The following is a 26,210-nucleotide window of genomic DNA, read 5'->3' on the forward strand; positions in this document are numbered from 1 at the left end:
TGTACAGTGGGCAAATCAAACTTCGCTCACAGGACGTGGTGGTTTAGGAGGGCTATCAGCCTGAACAACCACTTGCCCAGTAGCTCAAATGATGGAGGTTTACTTTCTGGGAAGTCTGGGACTATAACTCTGATATCCAAGCGTCAGCAGGGTCGGTGGCTTCCTTTGAGGCCTTGGACCTTGATTATAGATGCCCGTCTTCTGCCTTTTCGTGGTCTTTTTGTTGTCTATATCAATGTTTCTTTTCTTAAAACGACGCCAGGTAGTTTTGATTAGGGCTGTGACTAGTAATATCACTTTCACTCTAGAGCTTTGAACACCTTGTTCCCAAGTGCTAACGTCCTGGGGTTGAAAACTCCAGCATCTGAATTTAGGGAGCACACAACAGAAGATATGCTGAACGCAGATCACCCCTTCTGGTGTGGTGGTTGACTCTCAGGGGAGTTCCGTTTGTGCCTCTTTTCTCTAGTGGGAGTTTGTGTCAGCCTTTCGACAGGCCCAGCGCCAGCAGAATGCCCTGGCGATTGTTAATTCAGGAATGAGAGTCCTTTTTAGAGAAGGGGGTGACCTCATTAAAGAGTTATCCATTCTGTATGGAGGTGTCGGTCCAACCACCGTCAGCGCTACGAACTCCTGCCAAAGACTGATTGGAAGGTAAGAAAGACATCAGCTTCCGGGAAACAGAGCAGCCTCCCTGTGGGAAGCTTCAGTGAAGAGAAGAATAAATGCTTAGGATCTCACAGCTTGGGGCTGGGAAGTCCAACAAGATTTCACCATCATTTCCACGTGTTGCTTTAAGCAAATTCGGAAGTGAGCGTCAGATAACCTGTGTACACAGTATATGTAAGCACATGAGCGTCTGTGTTCATGTATGCATGTGTGTGGCTGTGTGTGTTCATGTGTGCATATGTATGAGAGAGGGAGATGGAGGGGTGTGGGATGCCCATTCCATGTAGTATAAATTTGTGTGTGTTTTTTTTTTGTGGGGGAAATAATTTATTCTGATGAAAAATAGACCACGTGCTAATTAGTTGCTGTCTCTTTTGCTTACCTGAGTTGTTTTATCTATAGGTGATACTAATTAGCTACTCTTCCTTGGGAACTTACTAGATAAATTAATAGATCCTAGATAAAGTAATTGATTCAGCCCATGTGCTCTAAGCCTTTAATGCAGTGGTCCTCAACCTTCCTAATCCTGCGGCCCTTTAATTCAGTTCTTCATGTCGTGGAGACCCCCAACTGTAAAATTATTTCTGCTGCCACCTCATAACTATAAGTTGATAGTTACAAATCACAATGCAGATATCTATACTTTCCCATGGTCTTTTACAGGTGACCCCTGTAAAAGGTCATTCATGACCCAGAGGGGTCATGCCCACAGGTTGAGAACCACTGCTTCAGTGAGTCAGACTTAATTTGTTACTGGTCTCTTTTAACTGCATGAACTCAGTCCATCTGTTTACCCTCCTGGAACTTCAGCTTCCTTCTCTGTCAAAGAAGAGAGTCATACCTACCCTGTGGAGTAGTTGAGAGTGTTATATTTAAGTAAAACAGAGCTAAAGTGAGACCTAATCGTTGTAGTCGGTGATTAATATTTGCTATTGTTTTATCTTCTTGTAAAGCTTGCTGCTAATCTTAAACAGCTGTATAACCAAATCACCACACAGAGACTGGGTTTTTAGTTAACCTAGAACACAATGCTGGGCAATATTTACTCCCTCCTAAACCTCCAAGCCCTCAGTTTCCCAACATTTAGATTTCCCACATTATACTTGCTTTTTGTGAAATCTTAGGTCTGGTTCATGCTCCAAGTCCTCCAAGCTCTCTCCTCCCGCTCTGCTCTCCTCGTGCTCTCCTCTCCTTGCACTCCTCCTCCTTCTCCTCCCATCCATCACCTGCCTTCTGGCTCCTCCCTTCTTTCCTGTCCTCTGGCTCCTCCCATTGCACAACATTGTATCTAGTTGCTTTATTTGTGTCCTGTTTACACAAGAGTTGAGACAGGATGCTTATAGTGAGTATCACAAGGCAATATCTGGATTGAAACCAGAGAGTTGGGGGTGGGGAATTCAGCATTTGAATTAACAAGTGTAAGGCATATACATTTTAAAAGAACATTATACCAACACCTAATATACAGAAATGTCCTAGGAGTAGATGAGGCAGTGGGCGACTGCTGATTTCTGACGGGTGAGGATGTGGTGAGACCCGGAGTAGCAGACCAACCTGACCTTGGGTTGCCTGGCTATAGAGCCTACTGTCCAGGTTCCTGTAGAGGCTGCAGCCGCTTGCCCTATCTGTCAGCTGAACCTGTGAGGTAATGGGTCCTGCCAGGCTGAGTCTCTTTTTCTGCCTCTCTCAGGCCATGGAATGAAGAGATGCTGGATACAGCCTGCAGGCTGGTTTTGGATGAAGTCACTCTTCCAGGCTCAGCTCCTGGTGGGAAGGTGGAGTTCAAGAGGACCCTCATCATCAGCTTCCTCTTCAAGTTCTACCTGGAGGTGTCACAGAGTCTGAAGAGGATGGTGAGTGGACCTGGTTGTGTGAACTGTGGTACCCCAAACCAGAGGTGCCAGCCCCTGCTGAGGAACTGGAGGACCCGAAAGATGAAAAACTAGAAATCACATCCTATTGGTGGGTGTCCACTGGCCTGTCTTGTGGATGGCTGTGAGTCTGAGGAGGAATTGCAAGGAGGCCACAGACCTGCCCAGAGATAAGCTTAACACCACCCAGCCATTACGACTTCTCCTCTGTCTGGATAATGCTGAGAAAACTTGGTTAGCGAGTTTAATGCGTTTTCTTCTAGTAACTGAGGCTTACCTTCTTAGGCTTGGTCTTCTTGTCTTTCTCTCGTTCGTAAGATGATGGCAGCCACGGCAGTTCTGTGAAGTGAGTCATTGTAGGGAAAAGGCTTGGTCCCCGGGGCTTCAGAGGAAGGCTGGGTAGAAGTGCTAGTACTTAGTACGACTGATGATGCAGGGGCAGTCATTTGCCCACTTTCCCTCTTCGTGACTGTTGTCTAGAGAAAACAACAATGAAAAGTTCTCTGAAAACCGTTTTCTGGTTCAAAGGAATGTGGACTTAGTGTCCTTGGAAGCCTTATGCTGCTGTGAACCTGAGTAGACTGGAAGCCATGACCCCCTTGCCTTGAGTAGAAATCAACAGAGCAACTTTAAATAGGAAGGAAGAATTGGAAGAGGGTGGATTTGATCAAAACGCATTATACAGAGCTCTCAAAGAATTGAAAATAGTTAATATGTAAATAAATAGAAGTCAAGAAGTCCTCTCTTGTGGAGATCTATTTAAAGGTGTCTTCTCAGTATAGATGGGAATAAATAAGAACCAACTTTTTGAGGTGAGGAGCTTGAAATCATATGTAAACATAGGACATATTTCTACCAGGTATCCAAAAGCTAATTGTAGACACTGTTAAATAAATAGAAAAAAAAATAAAGCTAATTGTAGACACTCCTAATGAATAGCAAATGATACAATTTCTTGGTGAGTCGGTGGATGTGATTTAAAACTTCCGCCCTCCATTTAGCTTCCTTTCTCTGAAAACAATAGATGTTGTTAGCTTTATTTTCTATTAATATTTCTTAAGTTATAAAATAATCATAAAGCGTATGGTTTAACGTCTCCTACAAAGTAGCACGCGGCCCTTTTCCTCTGCTCTCAGAAGGTACCCTCCTGTGGCTGATGGTGGGTGTGCCGCCTCTGTATGCTCCTCTGAGCCTGGCCAGATACCAAGCAGCTTTAGGACTAGTTGCAGTAACGGGGACTGCTCTGACTCTTCCTGCTTTATGCTTTGTCTTCTCTGTTTTATTTGACTTCTGTTCTGTTGGTATATATGTCCGCAAGCCACTTAGGAAAGCAAGTCTGACTGTCTAGACAAGGTCGAGGACGTAGTGATTGGAAAATGGGAAAATTGCTAGTGACTGGAACGTAATCTTAAGAAATAGAGATGGTGACAGTCAGGGACTGTCATCTAACTTCGTGTGGTTTATCATATCCTGTAGGAAGATACGAACCTTTCAGGATTCATGTCCTGGGGTGTGAGGGAGTTGTTTAGATTTCCAGGGTTCTGGAAGGGTAAATGCCTAACTTCAGAATAATGATGCCTGCTGAGAATTGTACCAGCACCTGCTTCCCAGAACATTCCGGTAGATTTTAAAATATCTACTGTTCTTTGCAGGACCCAGCTCACTATCCTAGCCTGGCAGACAGGTATGAGAGTGCTTTAGAAGATCTTCATTCAAAACATCACTGGAGGACATTAACCCACCAGGTTTGTGTATGTGTGTGTGCGCGTTTAAATATTTAAATTCAAAGACGGCTTCAGGGCCCTTGCCTGCTGTTGACACACTGCCTTCGTCAAGGCTCACTAAGCCTTCAAAACCAGGTTGAGAGTGTGGTTCAGTGGAACAGCTTGGACAAGGCCCCGAATGTAATCCTCAGTACCTCAAAAAAAGAAAAAGAAATCAAAACCAATTAGAAATTAAAAGCAACCTGGAAAATGTTGAAGAAATATGCCCCCCCCCCTTTATTTTTCACTATGGCTTTAGGCCAAGGACATAATCAAGCTGCCTGTTGCTGCATTCTTTCTACCCTGGCTTTGTGGCTATTGAAGCACAACCAAAGGAAATTCTGAGTTGGGCCAAGAACTGTTTTGGTTCATTTCAAAGGACCAAGGCCACACCCCGAGGCCAAGGAAGCACAGCAGTGCAGATATCACAGCAGCTGCTTCTCAGTTTTGTTTCCATGTTGGGATGTTTTCCTTTCCAAGTTCTTCCTGTCCCCGTGGTTTATTGTGAAATCAAACAGGAATGCTAGGAGCTGTTTTCTAGATCTTCTGATGAAGGCCCGCTGCTAGAGAGTATAGAGCTCCCCGTAGCTTTCAAATGGAAGTTTCTGGCATCACATCGTAGAGATATAACATGGAGCCACTCTGTTGGTAAACAGGATAAGGTTGAATGTGTGTTTTCTTGCAACTGGATGGAGCGTTTTGTTGAGTCAGGAGCGGAAAGGGATTTTAAAAACAGCAGTGCACCAGATCTGCTGGCAGATCTACATCATGTCACCGTGAGCACGGAGTTTGCTGTAGGTCCCTTGAGGTTTTGAGTTCAATACGTTCAAAAAATTTAAATACGGCAAACTGCTTTGGAAGCGAACATTTTGAAAGTGGAAAACAGCTGCCTTATTCCCCAGTGCTCTGTGAAATACCACATTCACAGTTTGTGACTTTCGCAGGCCCTAACACTGCCTTGGAAATGGATTTCGTTTCAGGGAGGAACTAAAGCCAAGTAATGGAAATTCAAAGTGTCCAAAGAAAACTAAAAATCTTCTCAGTGGTTGATCTTGAAATGGATTTGTCATGTTGATTTTTCAAGACAGTGTTTGGGGTGCAGTGTGTCTCCCATATAGATGACTTCTGTTTTTATTTCCCTTGTGGTTTCTGGTTTGTTTCACACCCACGCACACACTCATGCACATACCCAGGCACCCACATACTCAGGCATGCTGCACACGCATGCACGCTAGCACAGAGGAGCATCCAGGTTTCCAGAGTAACTTCAGCTTTCACAACCAACACTTTGCCCAACTCACTTACTTGTTTTGAAATGTCACTTTCATCATCCTCACAAACACTGAGATCACCAACTGACAGAGAGAAGGGTTGTTTGACATCACAGTCCGTGATGAGGAGGTCGACGCTTGCTTTTATGCTCCTGCAGTGAGGGATAGATGGCAAGGTGAGGAAGGTGTGGCTCAGCAAACTGTGAACCTCACACTAGGAAGTAAGAAAGAGACAGGTACTACACTCTGTAATAATGTATAAATTATATTCCACACAACAGGTCTGATACAGAGAGCTTTATTTAAGGGTGGAGTGGGAAAGAGACAGAGAGCATAGGAGAAAAGAAAAGGGGGGGATGGATGGGGTGATCCCAGGAGAGAAAGTCAGAGAGGGGAACAGTGACAGGAGAAAGTGAAAGGGGAAGCTCCTTTATATCTGGAGCTTGCCTGGCTTGCACCTGGCAGGTGATGACATCAGAGCTTGCTAGGCAACCTAGCCTAGCATCCCTCCCTTTTTCTTTAATTAAAAATAGCAAACTTAGGGAGGGGTAGAGAGGGAGAGAGAAAAAAAAAAACAAGAGCACAAAAATGTCCAGATTATATGGTGAGGAGGAGGGGATGCCCCTGCCCTGGAGAGTTGCAGGGTAGAGGGTGGGGTTTGCCAGCCATGCCCAGCAGCAGATAGGGACTTAACTCACTCCTCCAATGGCCTACAACCTCTCGCCCCACTGAGAACCAAGCCTTTGGGAGACATTCTGCATCCAGACTGTCCCATGTGGCTTCAGGAGATCACCTGATTGAGCGGTATCCATTTCTCTCCACTGCATCTTTAGCCATGTAACAAGCAGAAGGAGGTAGCCAAGTGCACTCACCCACAGTCCTTTGCGGCAGTTTGATACTTTGATACATCAGTTTTCACATTCAGCTATCCCAGGCTTGAGAATTTCCGCAGTTTTTTGGCAGGCCTAGCAGAGTAAAGGTTTAAAAGATTTTCTTTGCATGTGTGAGATGCTCCATTATTTACAGTAAAAGCTGTTAGCATTAATAATAGAAAACTCCAGGGGCCTTCGAGAGCCCCGCGAACATGTTCACTCCGTGTCCAGGCCTATAAGTTACCTAGAAATTTGCTTTTTCAGGATGGAAACAGAAAACCTCTACGAGTATTTTATTAAAAAAAAAAAAAAAAGAAAAAAAAACGAGATAAGGATCATTTTTCACTCAAATATTGTGCAAGGCAAGAGCCTGGTGTGATACGATCTTTCAGTCCTTTGGGGGAGATTTTTCAGAGAGAATTTCTACCCTCTGCAGTGCTCCAGAAAACATACCTGATAGATGCTTATCGTTCGTCTTTCCTTTGATTGCCACCACAGCTCTCTAAAGATGGAGGGGGGAGCTGTGGGTTGGATTCATGGAGCTTGTGGGTGGTGGGGAGACTTCTGATTCCCGCTCACGCCTGAGCCTTGAGTGTAAATACGGTTTCGTATTAAAGAGAGATTGAAATCTATGTGCTTAGGCAGATGGAGTTTCCATTAGAGATACCTGGCGTTTACATTCCAAAAACTAAGGAAAAAATGTGTCATATTTATACATTCCAATTTGACTGCCAAAGTGTTCTGATGAGCTGTTTGGAGTAGCGAACAATTGTGACTGTTCTCACACTTAAGCATAAATCTGCATAGCCACCCTCTTGAGGGAGACACACATTCTGTGATTATTCCCGTGACCTCTGAAGAAATACGAGTCATATGTCGGTTCTTTGTTACACAGAATGTAGACCCAATGCAGCTTCCTCAAGACCCAATTGGGCGTCCCATCATGCACCTCTCTGGTATTAAGCATGCCACCGGTGAGGCCATCTACTGTGATGACATGCCTGCAGTAGACCAGGAACTTTTCCTGACCTTTGTAACAAGTTCAAGAGCGCACGCTAGGATTGTGTAAGTGTCCTCGCGCCACGGGTAGGAAGAGTCCCCCTGCTGTCTGATCCTCCCCTGTTAATTAACAGTAGGCTAAATGGAGGCTTGCTGACACCTAGGCTAGAGGGGAGTGGGATTGAAATGTGGGATTCCTCACAAACTACTTAGCTCTGCGGCGCCCCAGCTTCTCCCACTGCCTGGCAGAGAACTGTCAAAGCGATGAATCCTCTGGCAGTTCTTCTTTTCCATCTGCTGAGTGCTCAGTGCCCTTGGGCCGTGTGCCTGCTCTCAGGGGCTGCCTGACGATGCTCTCGTAGGTCCATCGATCTGTCAGAAGCTCTCAGCCTGCCAGGCGTGGTGGACATCATTACCGCGGATCACCTCCAGGGAGTAAACACCTTTGCCACCGAGACATTTCTGGCCACGGATGAGGTACTGCCTTGCCGCTGTCTGTTTGAACAACTTTCCCAGCTAATGGCACCTCGCGTCTCCATTAGTGTCTAAGTTGTCACAGCATAAGGAGTCCAGTGTTCTTTGAGCGCCAGCTATGAACCGCAAATATTCAGAACTCGGGTTCCATAGATAGGAACTCGGGTTTGTTCATTTTCCATTGGAGTCAAGTTGATTGGTGATGGAAGCTGCTTTTGTTGGCTAGGTGTGTGAGTCAGCTGCTGGAGTGCTTGCCTAGTGTGCAGGAAGCCCCAGGACCCATCCCCTGAACCACATGAACTGGAAATGGCTGTGTATGCCTTGTAAATTCAGCATTTCGGAGGCAGAAGCAAAAGGATCAGAACTTCAGGGCTATCCTCAGGTACATATTGAGCCTAAGGCTAGCCTGGGATACATGAAATCTTGTTTGATATCTTACACTATTAAGTTGTAGCATTATGCTGCCAAGAAGTGTGAAGGAATAAATGAGCAGAGAATTATAAATTTGATCTGTAACCAACCCCCTCTCTCCTGGCATCTCTAGCCATTACTCTAGTCCCAGTGTGTCCAGAGTTCAAGTTTTGGGTTCAGTTAGTCTCTCCAGTATGAAGTCATTTACTGTCTCTTGATCTGAAAGTTCTCTCTCCCTCTCGGAAGTCTGAGTCATTCACCCTATCCCATGGCGTTTTAAGATGAGCGCAGCGAACATGTGTGTGGGCCCCGCCCTTACAACAGCTTCCACTCCAGAGAAGACCTAAGGGACCCACCCGCTTCTCTTCATGCTACGTTAACAGCCTCAAGTTAACTTCGGCTTCTGGATCTCGGGCTACTGCAACAAAGACCCGATTCAGATTGTCTGCCTATCTCAATCCACTGTCTACCCAAACGAACTTCATAATGTCCAGCAGTCCCTATCTCTGGCTCTCCCTGTCAGAAAACTTGGCCCTCCCAAGTCTGAAGTCAAGGTTGAAGCCCACCCATGGCAGGGCTGTGTACGCTGGCAGAGGCAGTATGAACGAAGGCCTTTGGATGTTAACTAGACGAGCAAGAATACCCGACTGTACGTGGTACCCGTCCTCTGAGGTCTACTCCACACAAACAGGGTTGTGTCCCTCCCAGAATGGGAAAGAGGACCACATTAAGTGACAGGAGTTGATTTGTTGTGCACCCTCCTTTCTGTGCCCCAGGTACATTGCATCGGCCATCTTGTCTGTGCAGTGATTGCAGAGTCTGAGACACAGGCAAAACAAGCAGCGAAGCAGGTGAAGATTGTCTACCAAGACTTGAAGCCACTCATTCTAACCATCGAGGTATGAGCTCAAGCTGATGGCAGTCCAAGGGCCGAGGAGCAGGTGTGAGTGGTATGTCTGCTCCGTGCTTTGGCATAGGGGCGGGGAAATCTGACGCAGGAGGCTTCCAGAGCATAGGTAAGGTAGTGGCTCAAATGTGAGTGTTAGCAGTTTCCTCAGAAACCTGGCTCTTTGTGTATCCTCTCTGGTGCTCAGGGCACAGCTTTCTCCCATGCTCTCACAGAGGGCAGCCGGGAGGCCTGGCTTCTCCACTCATGTCTGTGATGACTGGTACACTCCAAACACATGTTTCTGAGATCCAGACTCATTTGGCCACTTGGGTCCCATGTCCATCTCTGGATTAATGACTGACCAGATGGACAGAAGAGCTGTTGCCACAGTGGAGATGGGGGCCCCCGGGGCAGATTCCTTGGAAGCGCATGGGCTATGTAAGGTATAGAGACCTCAATAAAGATACTAGCATGAAAAGGGAAAGGTGAGAATGCTGGGCAGGTGCCTGGGGCAGCACAGCCTGTCCTAGAGCTCTGACTTATCCGTAGTCTCTCTTGCTTTGTCAGGTACACAGTGGGTATTGATAAGGCTTTCCATGAAGCAAATGCCATAGACACTACTTTAATATTCTTTCACGCAAGTCTTAAGTATCCACGAGACATGGATCACATGACGTCTACAGAATTTTGGCAACTAAAGCTAACAAACAAACAAACAAACTGGAGCCTTGCACTTCTATTCTATTTTTCATACAGAAGTTGAAATGTTACAGAGGTTGTAAGACTCACCCCATGAAATGATAATGCTCACCTCTTGCATCCCCTCAGTTACTGAATTATACTCTTTCCATAAATGTTCACTAAACAAGCAGGGCTTCCAGATTGTACATGGCACACATGCTTTGACGTGTGCCCCTCGGTGTGTGCCCCTCGGAATGTGAGAGAGGGCCACAGCAAATGATAGAAGCAGATCTCCTGGGCTCCCTCCTTGACAGCAGAGGCCTTTCTATGCCACAGCTACATTGTATGGGTCATCTTATCTAAAATGAGGAAACTGTTGGCCAAGATCAGTGTCTCCACAAGAACTTGGCCCTGGGTGTCTTTCCTGCCGTGCATAATTCTTAGGAACACAGCCCTTGGCTTTGGAAATTTCCCTTAGTATTTTCAGATAAATATAAAATCATGTCAAGAGCACAAAAATAAAGTAGTTATTTTTTTTTCTAGTCAGTTTCAAATCCAAACCTCATCTTCCCTTTTTGGGTTCTTTCATGCATTTGTTCCCTGCTGTTCTTGCTTACTTTGTATATTCTTTCCCTGAAAATTTTGCAGTTATAATTGTAATTTTACAATTACTTTCTCAAAGAAATTATTTGAGTAATGTCACCAGAATTTTTGTTTGTTATCTTTACCAGTGCCTTTTTGCTTCACAGCCAAATAAAAGTTGCACTTTCCCCTTGAGTCTCAGCCTCAACCAGCAGATCCCGATTGATTATCAGAAAACATCAACCATCAACATTGCGTGAGAGAGCCACCTCTCATTTTGTTCAGAGGTCAAACTCTCCAAGGTCACTCAGCAGACAGTTCACGGCAGGGATCTCCACCCAACTCTCAGCACATTGTAGCCCTATTACCACTTTTCCTGCCAAGGAACATTCAAGAAATTGACTCAGAGCTACCCAAAGAACCATCAACAAGTGAGATTGAAAAAGATTAACTTTTTAAAATAGAGTAGAAAAGTCACTGTAAAAACAAAACAAAATAAACAAACAAAAAGACCCTGCCACATCTGAACTTTTGGTCAATTAAAAAAAAAAAGCATAGGAGTTGATTTCAGTATTGAAGAATGTTCTCAGCAGAACAAAGAATGTGTGTCAGTGACTCAAGGCTTTGCCAGCTTAGGATTTTTAGAACTCTCTATGGAGGAACTCTACCAAAACTCTTGGGACAAGATCGGAAAAAGAGAAGGTGCACTTCTCAGACTCTGTCCGTAACCATCGTCAGCAATTGATCTGCGATCAGTGGCCAGTGTGGGAACAGTGCTCTGCATGTGGGGTTGGCTTGGTGCTAAGTTGGATTCGTACTACTTCACTCAGTGCTCACAGCAATCCTATGAGCTCAGACAACTATTAGCCCCACCGGAAACTGATGGGGTTTCCCAGGGGCACAGAGCGAACCTTCCACCAAAGATCATAGCCCTGCTGTGCCGTAGAGGAAACGGCACGGTCACAGCAGACAGTCTTCAGGGTGTGTGGTGAGGAGGGACTGTACAGTTTCTGGTGGCCAAAGGATCCGGAATTGGGAGCATCCCCGCCTGCCGGCAGCCTGGCATTTCACAGATGGCCAGTAACCCTTGGTAGATAATGCTGGTGGGAGATGACGCGTCAGTCACCCTGACTGCAGCAATATAGAGTCCCAGAGCTAGGCAAAGGACCCAGCACTTGTGATGGTAGCTGCAGCCCGGGCTGGGTCTACTGAAGTATTTCTCAACTGGACCATACGTGAATCCAGGGCAGGCAGCCCCGAAGTTCCACTGCACTTTGCAAAAGAAATGCTCATGGCCCTGAAAGGAGGAGTGTTGAGTCTAGCAGGCAGAGCCTGTGACCCAGTGGATTTAGCTAGCATTTATATGACATTTGTGCCATGGAGCCCTTTCCTTGTCCATTTCACAGGAAGCTGTATGTGCTGTGCTCCTGCCACATGATGCCCTCAGAGGCTTACAGTCAAATGACCCTGGATAGATAACTCGGTCTAGGTCCATGTCAGCGAAGTGGCCTTGGTCACATAAAAGGGATTATTAATCCCAGAGAATTGTCAGCCCGGGAAAACAATAGTTCCGTTCTGGGCTTCCTGGGTATTTTCTGAGTCCTTGGGCTCACTGGGTACATCTGCATTTGCTCCTTGGAGAATCCCTAAAGCTTGGCTTTCAGCTTAGCTTCCCAGCCCCAGAGAGAGAGAGAGAGAGAGAGAGAGAGAGAGAGAGAGAGCGAGAGCCTAGAACCTACAAGAAGAATGCTGCTACCCAGATGGAATCATTTCCAGCAGGACCTGGGACTCCCAGAGGCAGGCTTTCTGATGGAGGCTGCCTCACTTTTCTATTCTCTTTCCAGGAAGCTATACAACACAAGTCCTTCGAGTCAGAACGGAAATTGGAGTGTGGGAATGTCGATGAAGCATTTCAGAAAGTTGATCAAATTCTTGAAGGTAAGACTTGCGTGAAAACTGAGCAGCAGAGAAGCTTCCTGGGTATGCCTGGTTTGGAACGTCCCTTCCCTTCCCTTCCTTTCCAGAAACCATCAGTGGATGCTGCTTTGGGGAAGCAGTACCCTATTCTCAGCAAGTCTCCCTGTGTGAAACAAGTCTTCTCACCCATTCCCAGCCTGTCCTGTTCCTGAGATTTCCTTCTCGTGGTTGTTGAGGGATATTTTCCCCAAATACAGGATTCTGAGTTGACTACACACTAGACAGGTTTGGTGCCACGTTCTCTGGTCACCATGGTTACTGGGGAGCCTAGAGTACTCTTCAATGCGCTTTTTTCTTGCAAAGCAGGCGCTGACCTTCCCTCTGGCTGCTTTCAGGACAGGATTTAGTTTTGTCTTCAACTTTCTGAAATTCAGCCATTGCTGTGTCGTGCCAAGGATTTCTGTGGATTTATCCAGTTTGGGGTCTTACATCTGTAGGTTTATATCGTCTGCCAAGTTTGGGAAGTATTCAGCCCTTACTTTTCACACACTTGATTTCAGTGACACAAATGTCAGGTCCCATTTTCTTGGTCACGTGGTTTATGAGACTTCATTTTTACCTAGCTTATTCTTTACATTTTTCAGATTGCATGTTGTTGTTGTTATTTTATTATTATCATTATTATCATTATTATTATTATTATTATTATTATTATTATTATTATTATTATTATTATTTGGGTTCTTGAGACAGGGTTTCTCTGTCCTGGAACTCCTTCTTTATACCAGGCTGGCCTAGAATTCAGAGACCTGCCTACTTCTGCCTCCTGAGTACTGGGATTAAAGGATTGTACCATCACCATGCCTGGATGAGTTTCTGTTTTTGTTTTTGTTCTTGTTATTGTTCATTAATCATCTCTGTTCTTGTTTCCATTATTGTGCCCTTACATTGAGCTTTTTATATTTTGGTTGTTGTACTTCTTTGCTGCAGAATTTCCTTTTTGTACTTTTATATCTTTCTCTTGTTAAGATTGCACATTTTAGTTATTTCTCAATGAAATGTTTTTATGGTAGCTGCTTTCACATGTCAGGTATTCCAAACGTTGGTGTTGGCGTTTTTTTGTTTGGTTTTTTGTTGTTGTTGTTTGTTTGTTTGTTTTCATTGAAGCTGAGATTTTCCTGGTTCTTGAGCTTATGAGTGTCCTTTTACAGACTCTGAGATATTTGAATACTGTCTTTTAAGATGTGACTCTTAGTAACATCTTCTATACTAGAACTGACCCAGTGCAGGTTTGAAAGAAGGAGAAGGGACAATGCTTTGTTACCGACACATGAAGGAAAAGGTACAGATTTCTCACGGGGATCACTGACATGGCCCAGCACAGAGTTTGGGAGTACTCGTGACAGCCTGGCGTAGCTGGAAGTCGCCTCTGTGGTAGGGGTGGGGCTACAGGCCCTTCTGTGGTATCTGCTTGGCGTCAACTGCTTCCTGTCTATAAGGATTCTGTTTTCCAAGGCTTCTAGTCTTCTGATCCTCTGGCTTTCATGAGGCTGTTTGTTTTACTACATAGCTTCAAAATCAACCAAGCAGCCATCTTTCAATGTCCTCCTGGCTGTTGAGAAACAAAGGGAAAATGAGGAAGGCCTCCTTTCAAGCTGATAGAACCTCATTTACAAGAAGCAGTTATAAAACAGTATTGGAAAAGACATGGCAACACACTAAATTAGCAAAGTAGAAAAAAATAATATGAATGGAGAAATTAAGAGAAAGGAGAGTATGTGAGGGTCAGAATCATCCAGGAAACCTTACCCCTACTCCCAAAAAAAGCCTTAATTCACCTTGGTAATGAGAGCGAGGTTTTTGCTTTGCTTGTGGGTATTTTGAGATTTCAGGCTTCTCTAGACCGAAGACTGGTGCACTTAAGGTGCTTGATAAGGCACGTGATAGCAGTAGCTTAAAAACCAACCACTACTGAGGTTTGTTTGCTTGTATCCTGAAGTCCTTACCTATCCTCCTTTCCCTCTCTGCCTTTTGGAGATTTATGTCAGTTTTTAAAGAAAAAAAAAAAGAGAGAGGAAGAGGGAGAGAAAATAAGGAATGAATTTATGTGGGAATAATATACAAGAAATAGAAATACAATATGGGGTTCCAAATAGAGAAGGGCTCTCCTATTATCTAGAGAACAAAGAAAAAAGGTTAGGGCTTATTGGTAAAGAAAAGATTATCCAAGTTCTAGCTTCAGGAAACCTAGTGTTAGAAGACCATCAGACCCAGTCAGCCAGGGTCCAGAGGGAGTGTGAAGCACCAACCAAGGACAATGCAAGGTCTGGATCTAGGTTTTCTACTTGTAAATAGCAGATGGGCATCTTGGGCTTCATGTTGGTACACTAGTTAGGGGAGTGGGGGATATCTCTGACACAGACTACATTGCCTGCTCTTTTGATCACTTCCCTCTGATGGCACTGCTCCACCAGGCCACAGGGGAGGAAGAGGAACTCATGTGAATAGAGGAGCTGGGTGTCTGGGTAGCGGGGCTCCCCTATTCTGAGGAAGAAGGGAGGGGAGGATGTGGGAAGGAGGGGAGACTGGGAGGAGAGAAGGGAGGGGCCTGTGACCGAGATGTAAATTGAATTAATTAATTTTTAAAATAAAGCAAAAAGAAAGCCCAGTGCTGTTAACAGCATTGCTGACAGAACCCAGGCACATTCTGACTGACATGTGTCAACATTTAGTAGGTAAGACGCATAATCTGGAGGTTACACTGAGGCCCTCATCAGTTTGGACTGGGCTTGGGGGACAGTTTGGAACAGGAAGACACAGTCAGTGGTTTCCCCTACGGCCCCTTAAAGCCATTTTTGTTGGGTATGACACGAGTGACTCTATTTTGCACAATTAACTGTCCGACTTCTTGGATCTGTTTATAGTTAAGGTCCAGGTAACTAGATGGAATGGGGAGGAACACAGTGTTCCATCTCATCTTGGAACTGAAAGTCAACTTGTCACAGATTTTTGACTCTAGAGACGCAGACGTCTTTTCTTAGGGCTCTGGCTGCACACATTGACAGGGACAAGAGTCCCTTCTACAGCTCTGCTTTTACCTGAAAGATGAACATGGGTGTTAGCCACCCTTCGCTGTATGGCTCAGACTCTGGAGTTTCTGCACAGTGAGATAGCAGGAGTGGGTGGGAGAGACAACCCTTTCTTTCTGCCAGCTTTTAACTTCCAGGTGTTTTCCTGTTACAGGGGAAATATACATAGGAGGCCAGGAACATTTTTATATGGAAACCCAAAGCATGCTTGTTGTTCCCAAAGGAGAGGATGGAGAAATTGACGTCTATGTGTCCACACAGTTTCCAAAATATATACAGGTAACATGGTCATTGTGGAGGGCACATGGCTAAATGGTTTCTGACAGCAAAATGTACGAAGAATAATTATAGACAAAACAACATATTAAGGACTAAGAGCCATATTCAGCTGGATAATAACAATCCTATAGTTGCCTAACTTAGAAGATAGTTTTTATCAAAGAGAAGTCTGTGCACCCACAGCTCTAAAGTCAGTTATGCAGCCAGCAGGCATCTTTCGTTGTCCTCTTGGCCGTTGAGAAACAAAGGTAAAATGAGCCTGTCCTCTCAAGCTGATAGAGCCTCATTTACAGGAAGTACTTAGGAAATAGTACTAGAAAAGACATGGCAAGGCACTCAATCAGCTAAGTGAAAAATAACATGAGTGGAGGAATTAAGAGAAAGGAGAGAATGTGAGGGTCAGAACCACGCAGGAAATTTTATAAAGAAGAGGAAGAGGAGAGAAGAGGAAGAGGAGGATGAGGAAGCAGTAGTAGCTGACTTAATTTGCCTTCGTAGTGAGAGTGAGGTTTGTCAGAAGAGAGGCTGTCCCTGGCAGTTTCACAGCACAAACACCCCTCATTCATTCACCCTTCTGTCTCTTCTGAAAATACTTGTTGCCTGTATCCATGTCTCAGACAACTCACATGCAAGAGAGGAGATGGTGTCCTAACTGGTCTAAGCATCAAGGTTAAAGGTCAGGAAGCCAAGCGAAGGGATCTGGATGTGGTGGGTACCGAGGAGCCTGAGGAGAGGAGGAAGAGTGTGAGGATGTGAACAGCAACACGGGGGTAGAGGGAACACTGAGAGGGACCAGATAATGGATGTCCCACAGATGTTTTGCTCCATTCCCTCTGTGACAGCCATTTATCTGTGCTCTCCCTCAATAAAAACCAGTTGTTGAGTAAGGATGACCCAAACAGGAGCCCATATCCTGGGAAAACCAAACACTCACAGTAACCCAGTGAGGATGTGAAAAGCCAATAGAGAAGCTTAGGGCCGAGACTTCTTACGGCTTCAGGAAGCATCCCTCGGGGCATTGGTGTGGAAAGGACACTCTGGCTGTGGTTCTAGCAGGCACAGAACTATCTCACCTCTGTGGGGAAAAACTAGTTAATATTAACAATGGTTTTTGGCAATGTCGTTCTAGCCAGATATCCATGAAAATAGTTGTGGGTGATGGTGAGGATACTGGACATTTTTCCTTTCTATCATTTATCATAGCTGTATGAACCGCATGGCTTGCGTATCATGTTCAAGAGTGGGGAAACAAAATGTATAATGGTTGTGACACTCGGGACAGGCCTCCTGTTACAGTTGTGGGCGTGACAGTGATGGCCATTAGTCTTGCTGAAGATGGGCCAGATCAATGAAAACTGTTATTGTCAACAGGATGTGGTTGCCTCGACCTTGAAGCTCTCAGCCAACAAGGTCATGTGTCATGTAAGGCGTGTTGGTGGAGCATTTGGAGGGAAGGTGGGCAAGACCAGCATCCTGGCCGCCATCACTGCGTTCGCCGCTAGCAAGTAAGTGGGAGAAATCTGTTAAACTAACAGTAACGTGAAATCTTAATACTGGCCACATGTAATGAGGAAGAATATAGACTATGGTTATTTAAGATCATACATTGCAAACCAACATGCAGACAAGCTGCCAGCTCATTTAACTTCTTTGTCTTTTGTTGTCAAGTTATGTAAGAACCAAAGTAAGTACCAGTTACTGAATAATATGATGAAAGCTGTTGTAAAAATATTATACTACGTGGGCAGGGCAGTGGTGGCACAGAAACCCAGCATTTGGGATGCAGGAGGATCTGTGAGTTTGCGAGGCCAGCCTCGTCTACAAAGTGAGTTCCAGGACAGCCAAGGCTACACAGAGAAACCCTGTCTCAAATAACCTAGAAGGATAGACAGACAGACAGATAGGTATAAGCAACAAGCAAACAAATACATAAAACATTAAAATACTTGGAAAAGTCAACAGAAACAGTTCTTGCATGGGTGGGGTTGTCCTTAGCATTTATAGTCTGAGCTATATGCTTATGGATCAGATATGTAACCCGCTTCATCTCCCAAGAGCAATCAGCCTCCTTCTCTCTCTCTCTCTCTGACGCCTGGTACTCATTCTTTCCTCTCTCTTGAATTAATAGATGCTTTGGGGGTTAGGCTTACATTTATTTATCTTACTGTTTTTCAATGAGGATTTTAAAGCCTCACCATAGGAAATTGCCTTTGGAGCCAGCACACCTAGAAGGCTTAATATTACTGCAGAATAACAGCTAGCTCATTTGTCTCTTTCATTAATTTTTGTTTTCTGTTTCAGACACGGCCGTGCAGTCCGCTGCATTCTCGAAAGAGGAGAAGACATGTTAATAACCGGAGGCCGCCATCCTTACCTCGGAAAGTATAAAGTGAGCAGAGGAGCGAGTCGGAGAGATTAACATTGCAAACAGAGCACTCTGTAGATGCAGACAGCAGCAGCATTTGGCTACTCTGATGGGGGAGGAACAAACACATTGTCAAATGTGTCTCACTCAGTGTTTCTATTGCTGTGATGAAATACCACCATCAAAAGCAACTTAGGGAGAAAAGGATTTATTCCACCCACATTTCCGTATTATAGTTCATCAATGAAAGCAATTAGAGCACTCAAACAGGGCAACCTGGGGCAGAGGCTGGTGCAGAGGTCATGGAGGGATGCTTTGCTCTGCTGGCTTGCTCAGCCTCCTTTTACATAGCACCAGCCCAGGATGGCCTCACCCACGATGGGCTGGGCCCTCCCCCATCACTCACTAATGAAGAAAATGTCCTACAGTCTTGCGTTCAGCCCAATCTTTTCCGTACGTTTCTTATCTGAAGTTCCCTTCTTTTAGATAACTCTAGCTTGTGTCAAATTGACATTAAAAAAAAAAAAGCCATTATGAACGGTAGTCTCCTTTTCTACTTCTCGTGCTCTAGTTTAATTATTCCCCAGTTCAATGAGATTTCCTGCTTTGCTTGGAGATGCCAACCTGAGAGAAAACACTAGCTATAATTGTGCATCACAGAGTGAATAATTAGAAAACCTGACTGGATGTCCGCCAGAGTAGATCTGATGACCATTCTTTTTAAGCACAAAAGGTAAAAATAGAACAATTCCTGTAACAATAGCGCTATATGAAATGGCAATTATTTGCAAACGGTTCCTCATTTTTTAAATATATCAAGCGTATCTTGAAAAACCGGTGGCCCAGAAATTCCTAGAAGAGTTTCTATAGTAGAAAATAATTATCCTTTTGCCTTTTAAGAGACCATTTTACATTGTAAAGTTGGCTGACAGCTTAACCAGTAGCCACTTCGCTCAGGATCTTAAACCTTTATTGTGTTAACTTCTCACGCAGGTAACAGCCCTGTAGTTTACATGGATTGGGGGAGGGAAGGACTTGCCCCAGGCATTGAGGGACTTGTTTTCCTAGTGGCACCTTTATCCCTTCAGACTGCACTCCCTAATATTGTGGCCACCGGGTGTGTGCCATTATTTAAATTCACATTTAAATTAACAAAATAAAATTAAACTAAGATGATGCTCTGCGTTCAAGTACACAGTGGCCACCTGTAGGCATTGACTGCCGTTCTGCACGCGTAGATGCGTGGAATGCCGTCATGCCCCAGTGTTCTGTTGGAATGCTGTGCAGGGAGCTGAGTCCTCTGCAGAGCCTTCCACAGTGGGCAAGACACAAAGGAATACTGACGCGGGTGATCTATCAGGTGCCGAACCTGTACGTGGTAGACCACGCTTCTCTGCAGACACCTTCGGGACTGACTTTGCCACCTCGCTGTGAGGTGGTTGGGGATGTAGTCTGTGTACCCACATGACTGCTGTGGACAGGATGGCCTGAGCAGTGTGAGGATGGAGCTGGTGGCCCCCAGGCGGCAGGATGAACACAGATAGGATCTGTATTCACACAGCTGTAAGGTATAGAATAGATGAGCTCCAGAGCTTGTATTGTATAAAATAAAACAGTGTTTGTTGAAAAACTTAGTACCACATGATGAACAAGGCCAGAGGACACGGCCTGGAGATTTCTAAAAGAAAAATACCTGGAAGCAAGGGAGCATTCTGGAAGGAAAATGATGGTCTTGTGTAAGTGTTGAGGGAGAAATGAAAGCAGAGCATTGAAACAGAAACGTCCTTCACCTAAATGAGCTTTCATCCAAAAGACTGGACCATAGTTAACAGTGACCATTACCATGGCATGATGTTTACTGATGGAGAGTAGTGTGAGGACAGGAAATGAGATGAATATTTATCTAGTAATATTGGTTGATCTAAAGAGCACTTGCCACGAGAGCTGTGTTCAGCTTCTCTTCTCCTCTGATGCAGTCTGGGACCTAAGCCAAGGGAATGGTGCCACCCACTGTGAAGGTTGGCCTTTCCATTCAGTTAACCCAATCGGGATCATTCCTCCTAGGAATGTCCAGACACTTGTCTCATGTCTAGATCTGTCAAGCTTCTCATTAACACTGACTTTCACACAGTTCTCCCATTATCACTAATCCAGCTCTGTATCCAAGAAACAGCTGTCAGATCTAACCCCATAAAGCTTTTCCAAAGTGTGACTAAGCAAACTTTATATAGACTTGACCTCTTGAACCAGTATCAACCGTCAGTTCTCTTCCGCCAGGCTGGGTTCATGAATGATGGCAGGATCTTGGCCCTGGATGTGGAGCATTATTCCAATGGAGGGAGCTCTGTGGATGAGTCATTATGGGTAAGTGTTTTAAAAGAAGTGTTCATTCTTCAAAGGGTATTACATAAAATGATTCAACCCAGGAAACATTCACTCTTTGCATAACATTTAATAAAAGACTCACTACAGAATAGGAAAGAGTTAACACTGAAAACTACAAGTGGAGGGGCCCAGAGACCAAGCCTGTGCCTGTGTGTCTCCTCTCTGCTTCCCATGCCCAGATGTGAGCACTTGACCAAGCTTTAAAAATTAAAGATAATAATTGAGAATAATTAAAAATTCCTTAAAATTATCTTACAGAAAAATGTATTTAAGTGGGGTGTAAAGGTCTTTCAGCATTTTTCCTGAGAAATGAAGAGGGGACACTGTTTCTAGACTGATTTCATTCTGAGGTATCTGCATGGTTAGGAAATGCACAGAAGGCCAAGGTTTTCTCACATCAACTCTGGGTTTCTTCAGGTGTTAGAATGGGGGCTTCTGAAGATGGAGAATGCTTACAAGTTTCCCAACCTACGCTGCTGGGGCACGGTCTGCAGAACCAACCTTCCATCCAACACTGCTTTCCGTGGGTTTGGCTTTCCTCAGGCAGGACTGATCACCGAAGCCTGTATCACAGACGTGGCAGTCCAATGTGGCCTGTCCCCTGAGCAGGTAACCCTACTCTAGTCTCATGTATAAAACGCACTGAATGTCTGAGCTGGGAAGGCTTTGGAGACCATTCAGGTTGAAGAATTAGAGAGGCGTTCCAGAAAGTAAATTATCTGTTTACGTTTATCCAGTCAACTAGTTAGTAGAGTCAGTAACCAAGTTTTATGGTCCTTGCCTTACCCATGCTCTATCTAAAAAAAAAAAAAAAGTCTGGGAAACACTGTTTTTAAGAGCATGAATGAGAGAACTGGAGAGATGGCTCAGCAGTTAGAAGCACTGGCTGCCCCTCCAAAGGACCCAGGTTCAATTCCCACCACCCACAAAACTGTCTGTAGCTCCACTTTCAGGGGATCTGATATCCTCACACAGATAAACATGCAGACAAAACACAATATTACATGTAACATATATTACTATATACATCATATGTATCACATTATCATTGTGTCTGCAGCTAGGTATTATATATATACCACCAATTAAATATATTAATACATATAAATTACATGTACCTACGTATAGGAAGAGGTCTGTTTCAGTCAGAGTTCAGGTGTCTAAGGCCGTGGTCCTGTCATCTATCATCCCCTGTGTTCTGATGGGGGCTGAACAGCAGCTGGCATTGTAGAATCTTGCCCAAGAAGGTCACATGGCAAGACAAGAGTTTGGAGAAGTGTTTGGCTATCAAGCTCACTCTTTTTTTTAAAATCTGCATTGGTGTTATAACTGCATGTATGTCTCTGTGAGGGTGTCAGGTCCTCTGGAAATGGAGTTATAGACAGCTGTGAGCTGCCATGTGGGTGCTGGGAATTGAACCTGGATCCCCTGGAAGAGCAATCAGTGGTCTTAACCACTGGAACCATCTCTCCAGCTTCCAAGTTTGCCAGTAAGTCAGTCTTGTGGGAAGTAAATCAGTCTCATTCCTACCACTCTCTGGAGAGGTTGACACTTCCCGCCTGGCCTCTCCTCAGGCATTCACTATCCTAACGTTACACTGTGCTGCAAGCTTACCGCAGACATCCCAGTCCTGGGGAGAGAAACCGTATCTAAACCGTGGCAGTGGCGTAACCACCACCCAACTCAGCCAAAGCCTTTTTCTCGTTTCCCTAACATCTCTGGCGGCTGTCACAAGGTTTGTCATTTCACCCGTCAGTTCTTTAAGTCTCAGCTTCAGCTTCTTTAGTTAGCAGAGACAATTCCCTCCCCGGTACCTCCTCCACCCCAGGTTCTAGTGTGGAGTTTAGGTAGGGGAGACCTGCTGAGCTGTCTCTCCCCCGTCTCTCCTCCTCCTCTGCATGGGGCAGGGAGGGAAAAGGATGAAAACGAGTACCCGAGAGAACACGCACACACACTTTAAGCAGCTTCCTGTCCTCTCTTTGGTACTGTATGCAGACAGACCTCATGCAGCATTCCATCTGGCAACTACGCCTCTGCCTCCTGCACCAGTAGGCCTTGGTGAGCCCAAGCCCTCATTCATCTGCATTTCCCCCTTAACAGGACACTCTAGGACCAGAGCTAGGAGCCATCTAGGTAGGAATCATCTTCTCTATGTGTCTTAAACTTATAAGGGGTCCTTGACCCTCCTTTCCTGGCTTCCTGACCACAGCCTCTGTCTTGGTTATGTGTGGCAGTGGAAGGGAGAGGGGAATTATACAAAAACATCACTTCCCATCCAGAATAGTCTCTTAAAAATCTGTTTTCCCTTGAATTGCATTAAGTTCCACTTTGTCTCTTATAGGGATCTGAGCAATTACGAGAGGGGTAGTTTGGGGAGGGTGGGTGTCTATAATGGCCTCTACTTGTAGAGGAAGCTGGCCATAACCATGAGAGGTTTCTCAACCAAGAATATAAGGCACATGGTGCCTTTTGCTCTCAGCCGAGGGGTCTTAGTTGCCAATTCTGGGAAGATAGTAACAGTCTGTGCATGGCATGAGACGTCTGGGGATAGGATCTTCTGCTTTGAATCTCCCTGCATAAGATCTACCCCAGACAGAGCCAGTCTGCACGGCATCCTGCAAAGAGGAAGGAGCTCACGAGGCTCCACCCTGCCTTGAGGGACTAATGGTTGCCGGCGGCAGGGCGTGCCACTTTCTTCAGTGATGTAACCACTAGTCAGTTGCCCGTGCTTCCGGGAATAACCTGCAAAAGATGCTAATTCCATGTGATTGTTCACACACACACACACAGCTTGTTGGGAGTCAGAGCGGGGAGTAAAAAGGAGAAATAGGTAATGAGACCAATATTCATCATAAGCATGCGTGGAACTCTCAAAGAATTTTAAAAAGTAATCTGTTTGTCCTTTCTCCAGCCTTTGGTTATATTTAAACAGATACTCTTGTTGGCTTGCTCTGGGAGTAAGTGGTCCTGTCTTGCCATAGCATGTGCATAACCCAGAGCCTGGGCACCTTTCAACAGATGCTTACAAGTACAAGAACTGAGAGGAATGTACCCGGACCATACTGAGATGCAGGGGAATAGAGGTTAAGGATTCCCTTTTACAAACTAGCACAGAAACAGCGCAGAAGCAAGTGAGTTCAGCACAGTCAGTCGGGGTTCGGAGTGGAGGATGAAGAGGATGCTGTGCCTTGAGAATGTCTTTGCCAATGACCGGGCAGAACCCAGGCTGGCCCTGCTGGAATGGACAGAAGTGGAGCAAGACAAGACTATGACTTCTGAGCTCCCTGTCACTTTTTAACCTCCTTCCCTTTTGTAGGTTCGAGCTATAAACATGTACAAGCAAATCGATATTACCCACTACAAGCAGGAGCTGAGCGCCAAGCCCCTGGCCGAGTGCTGGAGAGAATGCATGGCCAAGAGTTCCTACTCTTTGAGGAAAACGGCTGTAGAAAGATTCAACGCAGAGAACTCCTGGAAGAAGAGGGGCCTGGCCATGATTCCCCTCAAGTTTCCTGTGGGCACTGGCTTATTAGCCCTGGGACAGGTCAGTTCTTGAGACACGCGTGGGAATGTCACGTGGCAGAGGCCTGGGGACACAAAGGTGCTGAGGAACCTTCCCTTACGTTGAAGTAGCATGGTGGCACTGCCCAACTGCTAAGCCCCTCCCAGGTGTTGCTTAGAAAGTTTGGATTAGTTCTGGACGCACGAACTCCTCTGCTTACTCACACCCCCACCGGGGGTAGAAACATTCTTGGTGGGACATGGGGGGTGAGAGGGGCATGATTTACTCCTGGCCCTGGTGCTAAGAGGCTCTGATGACTGCTCTTGAGTCCCGGCTGTCCGTGTAAGAGCTGGGGGCAGGAGGCCTCAGAGAATCCTCTTCCAGCCGCTGTGACTCAGTGTTCTAGACAGGAACTAGAATCAGGAAGTGGTGGGGCAGTGGGTGCCCGACTTCCTTGCTAGGTAGAGTTGACTTACCCTGGAAAAGTCAATTACTTAACTTTTTGAACACCATTTTTGGAGTTTGTTCTCCTTGTATCCGTTAGGAGGGAAGACTGGGAGTTGTTGCTATGGTTTCTTTAGCTGACTAAATAGGTCTTTGCTTAGCTGCTAAATCCCGCTTGCTGTTTCCACCTCTGGTTTCACATGAAACTTGTGTGCAATCCCTGGTGAAGATCCTAGCCTACTGTGGAGCAGCGATGCGGACTCCTTATCTAATTTATTGCATGTATGTGTGTACGTTGTACATACACACAGAGACGCAGCAGAGCCCTCACATCACTTGGCTGCTCCTCCCCTTTTGGATGAGTCTCGTGGAGGAATAGCCAGGAATGGGTGGAACAGTGCATGGGTGTTTGTTGGTGCCTGTGCCGTGTGTCAAAGACCATGAGCAGCGGGTAGGAACATCTTCCCCTGTCCCCGCCTTTATCCTTTCACCTCACCGACCCAGCTGAACTGCTATGATCCTTAGAACCTTTGCATGCAGACGTAAGTAGGCGCAAGGAGGCTAAGAGGAAGGTCACGTGTGGTTGTCCTGTTGCAGCCTCTCGCTCCTTGCCTGTTTGCGCTGATGCAGGTGAACACAGAGGACACAGAGCCACTTGGCCATTTGCACAGGATTTACTCAGATAAGGGAGCTAGTCGAGAGTCATCATCGAGGAACAGAGACGAAAGCACAGTTATTAGAAAAGGAAGGGAGCAGAAAGCCCCCGCTGGGAAAACGGTTTGTGAGCAGTGAATTCTGGGGGATCAATTTACTGCCACCTAGGCTTGACGTGAGGTGGGAGTCAGCGGAGGAGAGAGGAGGCTTTTGAGGGCCAGAACTGCAGCTTCGCCCTCAGAGCTGTAGAGAAGCCTCCGTGTGGACCCTCTGAGCTTAGACGCTTTGCTTCGGACTGAGTGGAGGGGTGGGGTCTGTCGCACACAGAATGCTTCCTGGATGACACATCCTGACGTGCTGGGTTCTGCAGCAAAGCAAATAAAGGAGGGAGCTAGAGACGGAGCCTCTTCTCTGTGGTACACCTGGACTGGTGGGCTTGTTGCCTGCTGGCTTTAATTTCATCTCCGTTGGGGTTCCAACTGCCTTCTGGAAGGAGACACAGGGGTCTATAGCAATTAGTCTCATAAGGTGTTGTTTCCTAAGTAGGGGCATTTAAGGGCTTAGCTATCTCCAGGGATTCCTCTCTCCCCGTCCTTGGGGAGAGTAACATTTCACTTTATGTTCAAAGACCCTTTGTTTGAAATGCAAATTATGCAGACGTAGGTTGAAGGGGAGGGGACTAGCTGTCTACAAACATATTCCCATAGTTCTAGGTCACCCAGCTATCGAGTAGAGGTACAAAAATTGGACTTCGGCACACCCAACCCCAGATCCCCGTTTTCATTGTCTCATGCTGCCTTCCCGAGTGGAAGCCGTTATCACCGTACTGCTCAAGGGTTCAAATGCGCCTCACCCACAGATTCTTTCATTTCTAGACTGTGATCCCCGAAGGATGCAGCTGGCATCTAGTTAACCTCTGCGTGTCCGGGGCTTATCACAGTGGCACAGAGTAGGGCCACAGATGTTGCCTGGCAGAGGCATCTCACCAAGCCAACAAAGTCCTCCTCAGCATGCCCGTTGTGCTGGCTCTATAGCTGGCGCTTTAGGGGAACGATCTCTTGAGGTGCTAAGAGTGACCTGTGTGGTGGTGCCA

The 26,210-nt window shown here is 45.7% G+C and overlaps 1 protein-coding gene across 1 annotated transcript in view; it reads left to right on the forward strand.

Annotated features, from left to right (window-relative positions):
* The window catches only part of LOC110559600 (aldehyde oxidase 1), a 63,486-nt gene that overhangs the window by 21,982 nt on the left and 15,294 nt on the right, over positions 1-26,210 (forward strand). The window contains exons 14-26 of the mRNA XM_060368395.1: positions 470-654; positions 2,360-2,522; positions 4,193-4,285; positions 7,342-7,511; positions 7,808-7,922; positions 9,107-9,229; positions 12,327-12,420; positions 15,643-15,767; positions 17,139-17,272; positions 18,069-18,156; positions 20,410-20,496; positions 20,935-21,126; positions 23,834-24,061. Of these exons, the coding sequence (XP_060224378.1) occupies positions 470-654; positions 2,360-2,522; positions 4,193-4,285; positions 7,342-7,511; positions 7,808-7,922; positions 9,107-9,229; positions 12,327-12,420; positions 15,643-15,767; positions 17,139-17,272; positions 18,069-18,156; positions 20,410-20,496; positions 20,935-21,126; positions 23,834-24,061 (1,797 nt within the window). The remainder of the gene's footprint in view (positions 1-469; positions 655-2,359; positions 2,523-4,192; positions 4,286-7,341; positions 7,512-7,807; positions 7,923-9,106; positions 9,230-12,326; positions 12,421-15,642; positions 15,768-17,138; positions 17,273-18,068; positions 18,157-20,409; positions 20,497-20,934; positions 21,127-23,833; positions 24,062-26,210) is intronic.

Source organism: Meriones unguiculatus, chromosome 15 (assembly GCF_030254825.1).
Source record: "Meriones unguiculatus strain TT.TT164.6M chromosome 15, Bangor_MerUng_6.1, whole genome shotgun sequence".
NCBI lineage: Eukaryota > Metazoa > Chordata > Mammalia > Rodentia > Muridae > Meriones > Meriones unguiculatus.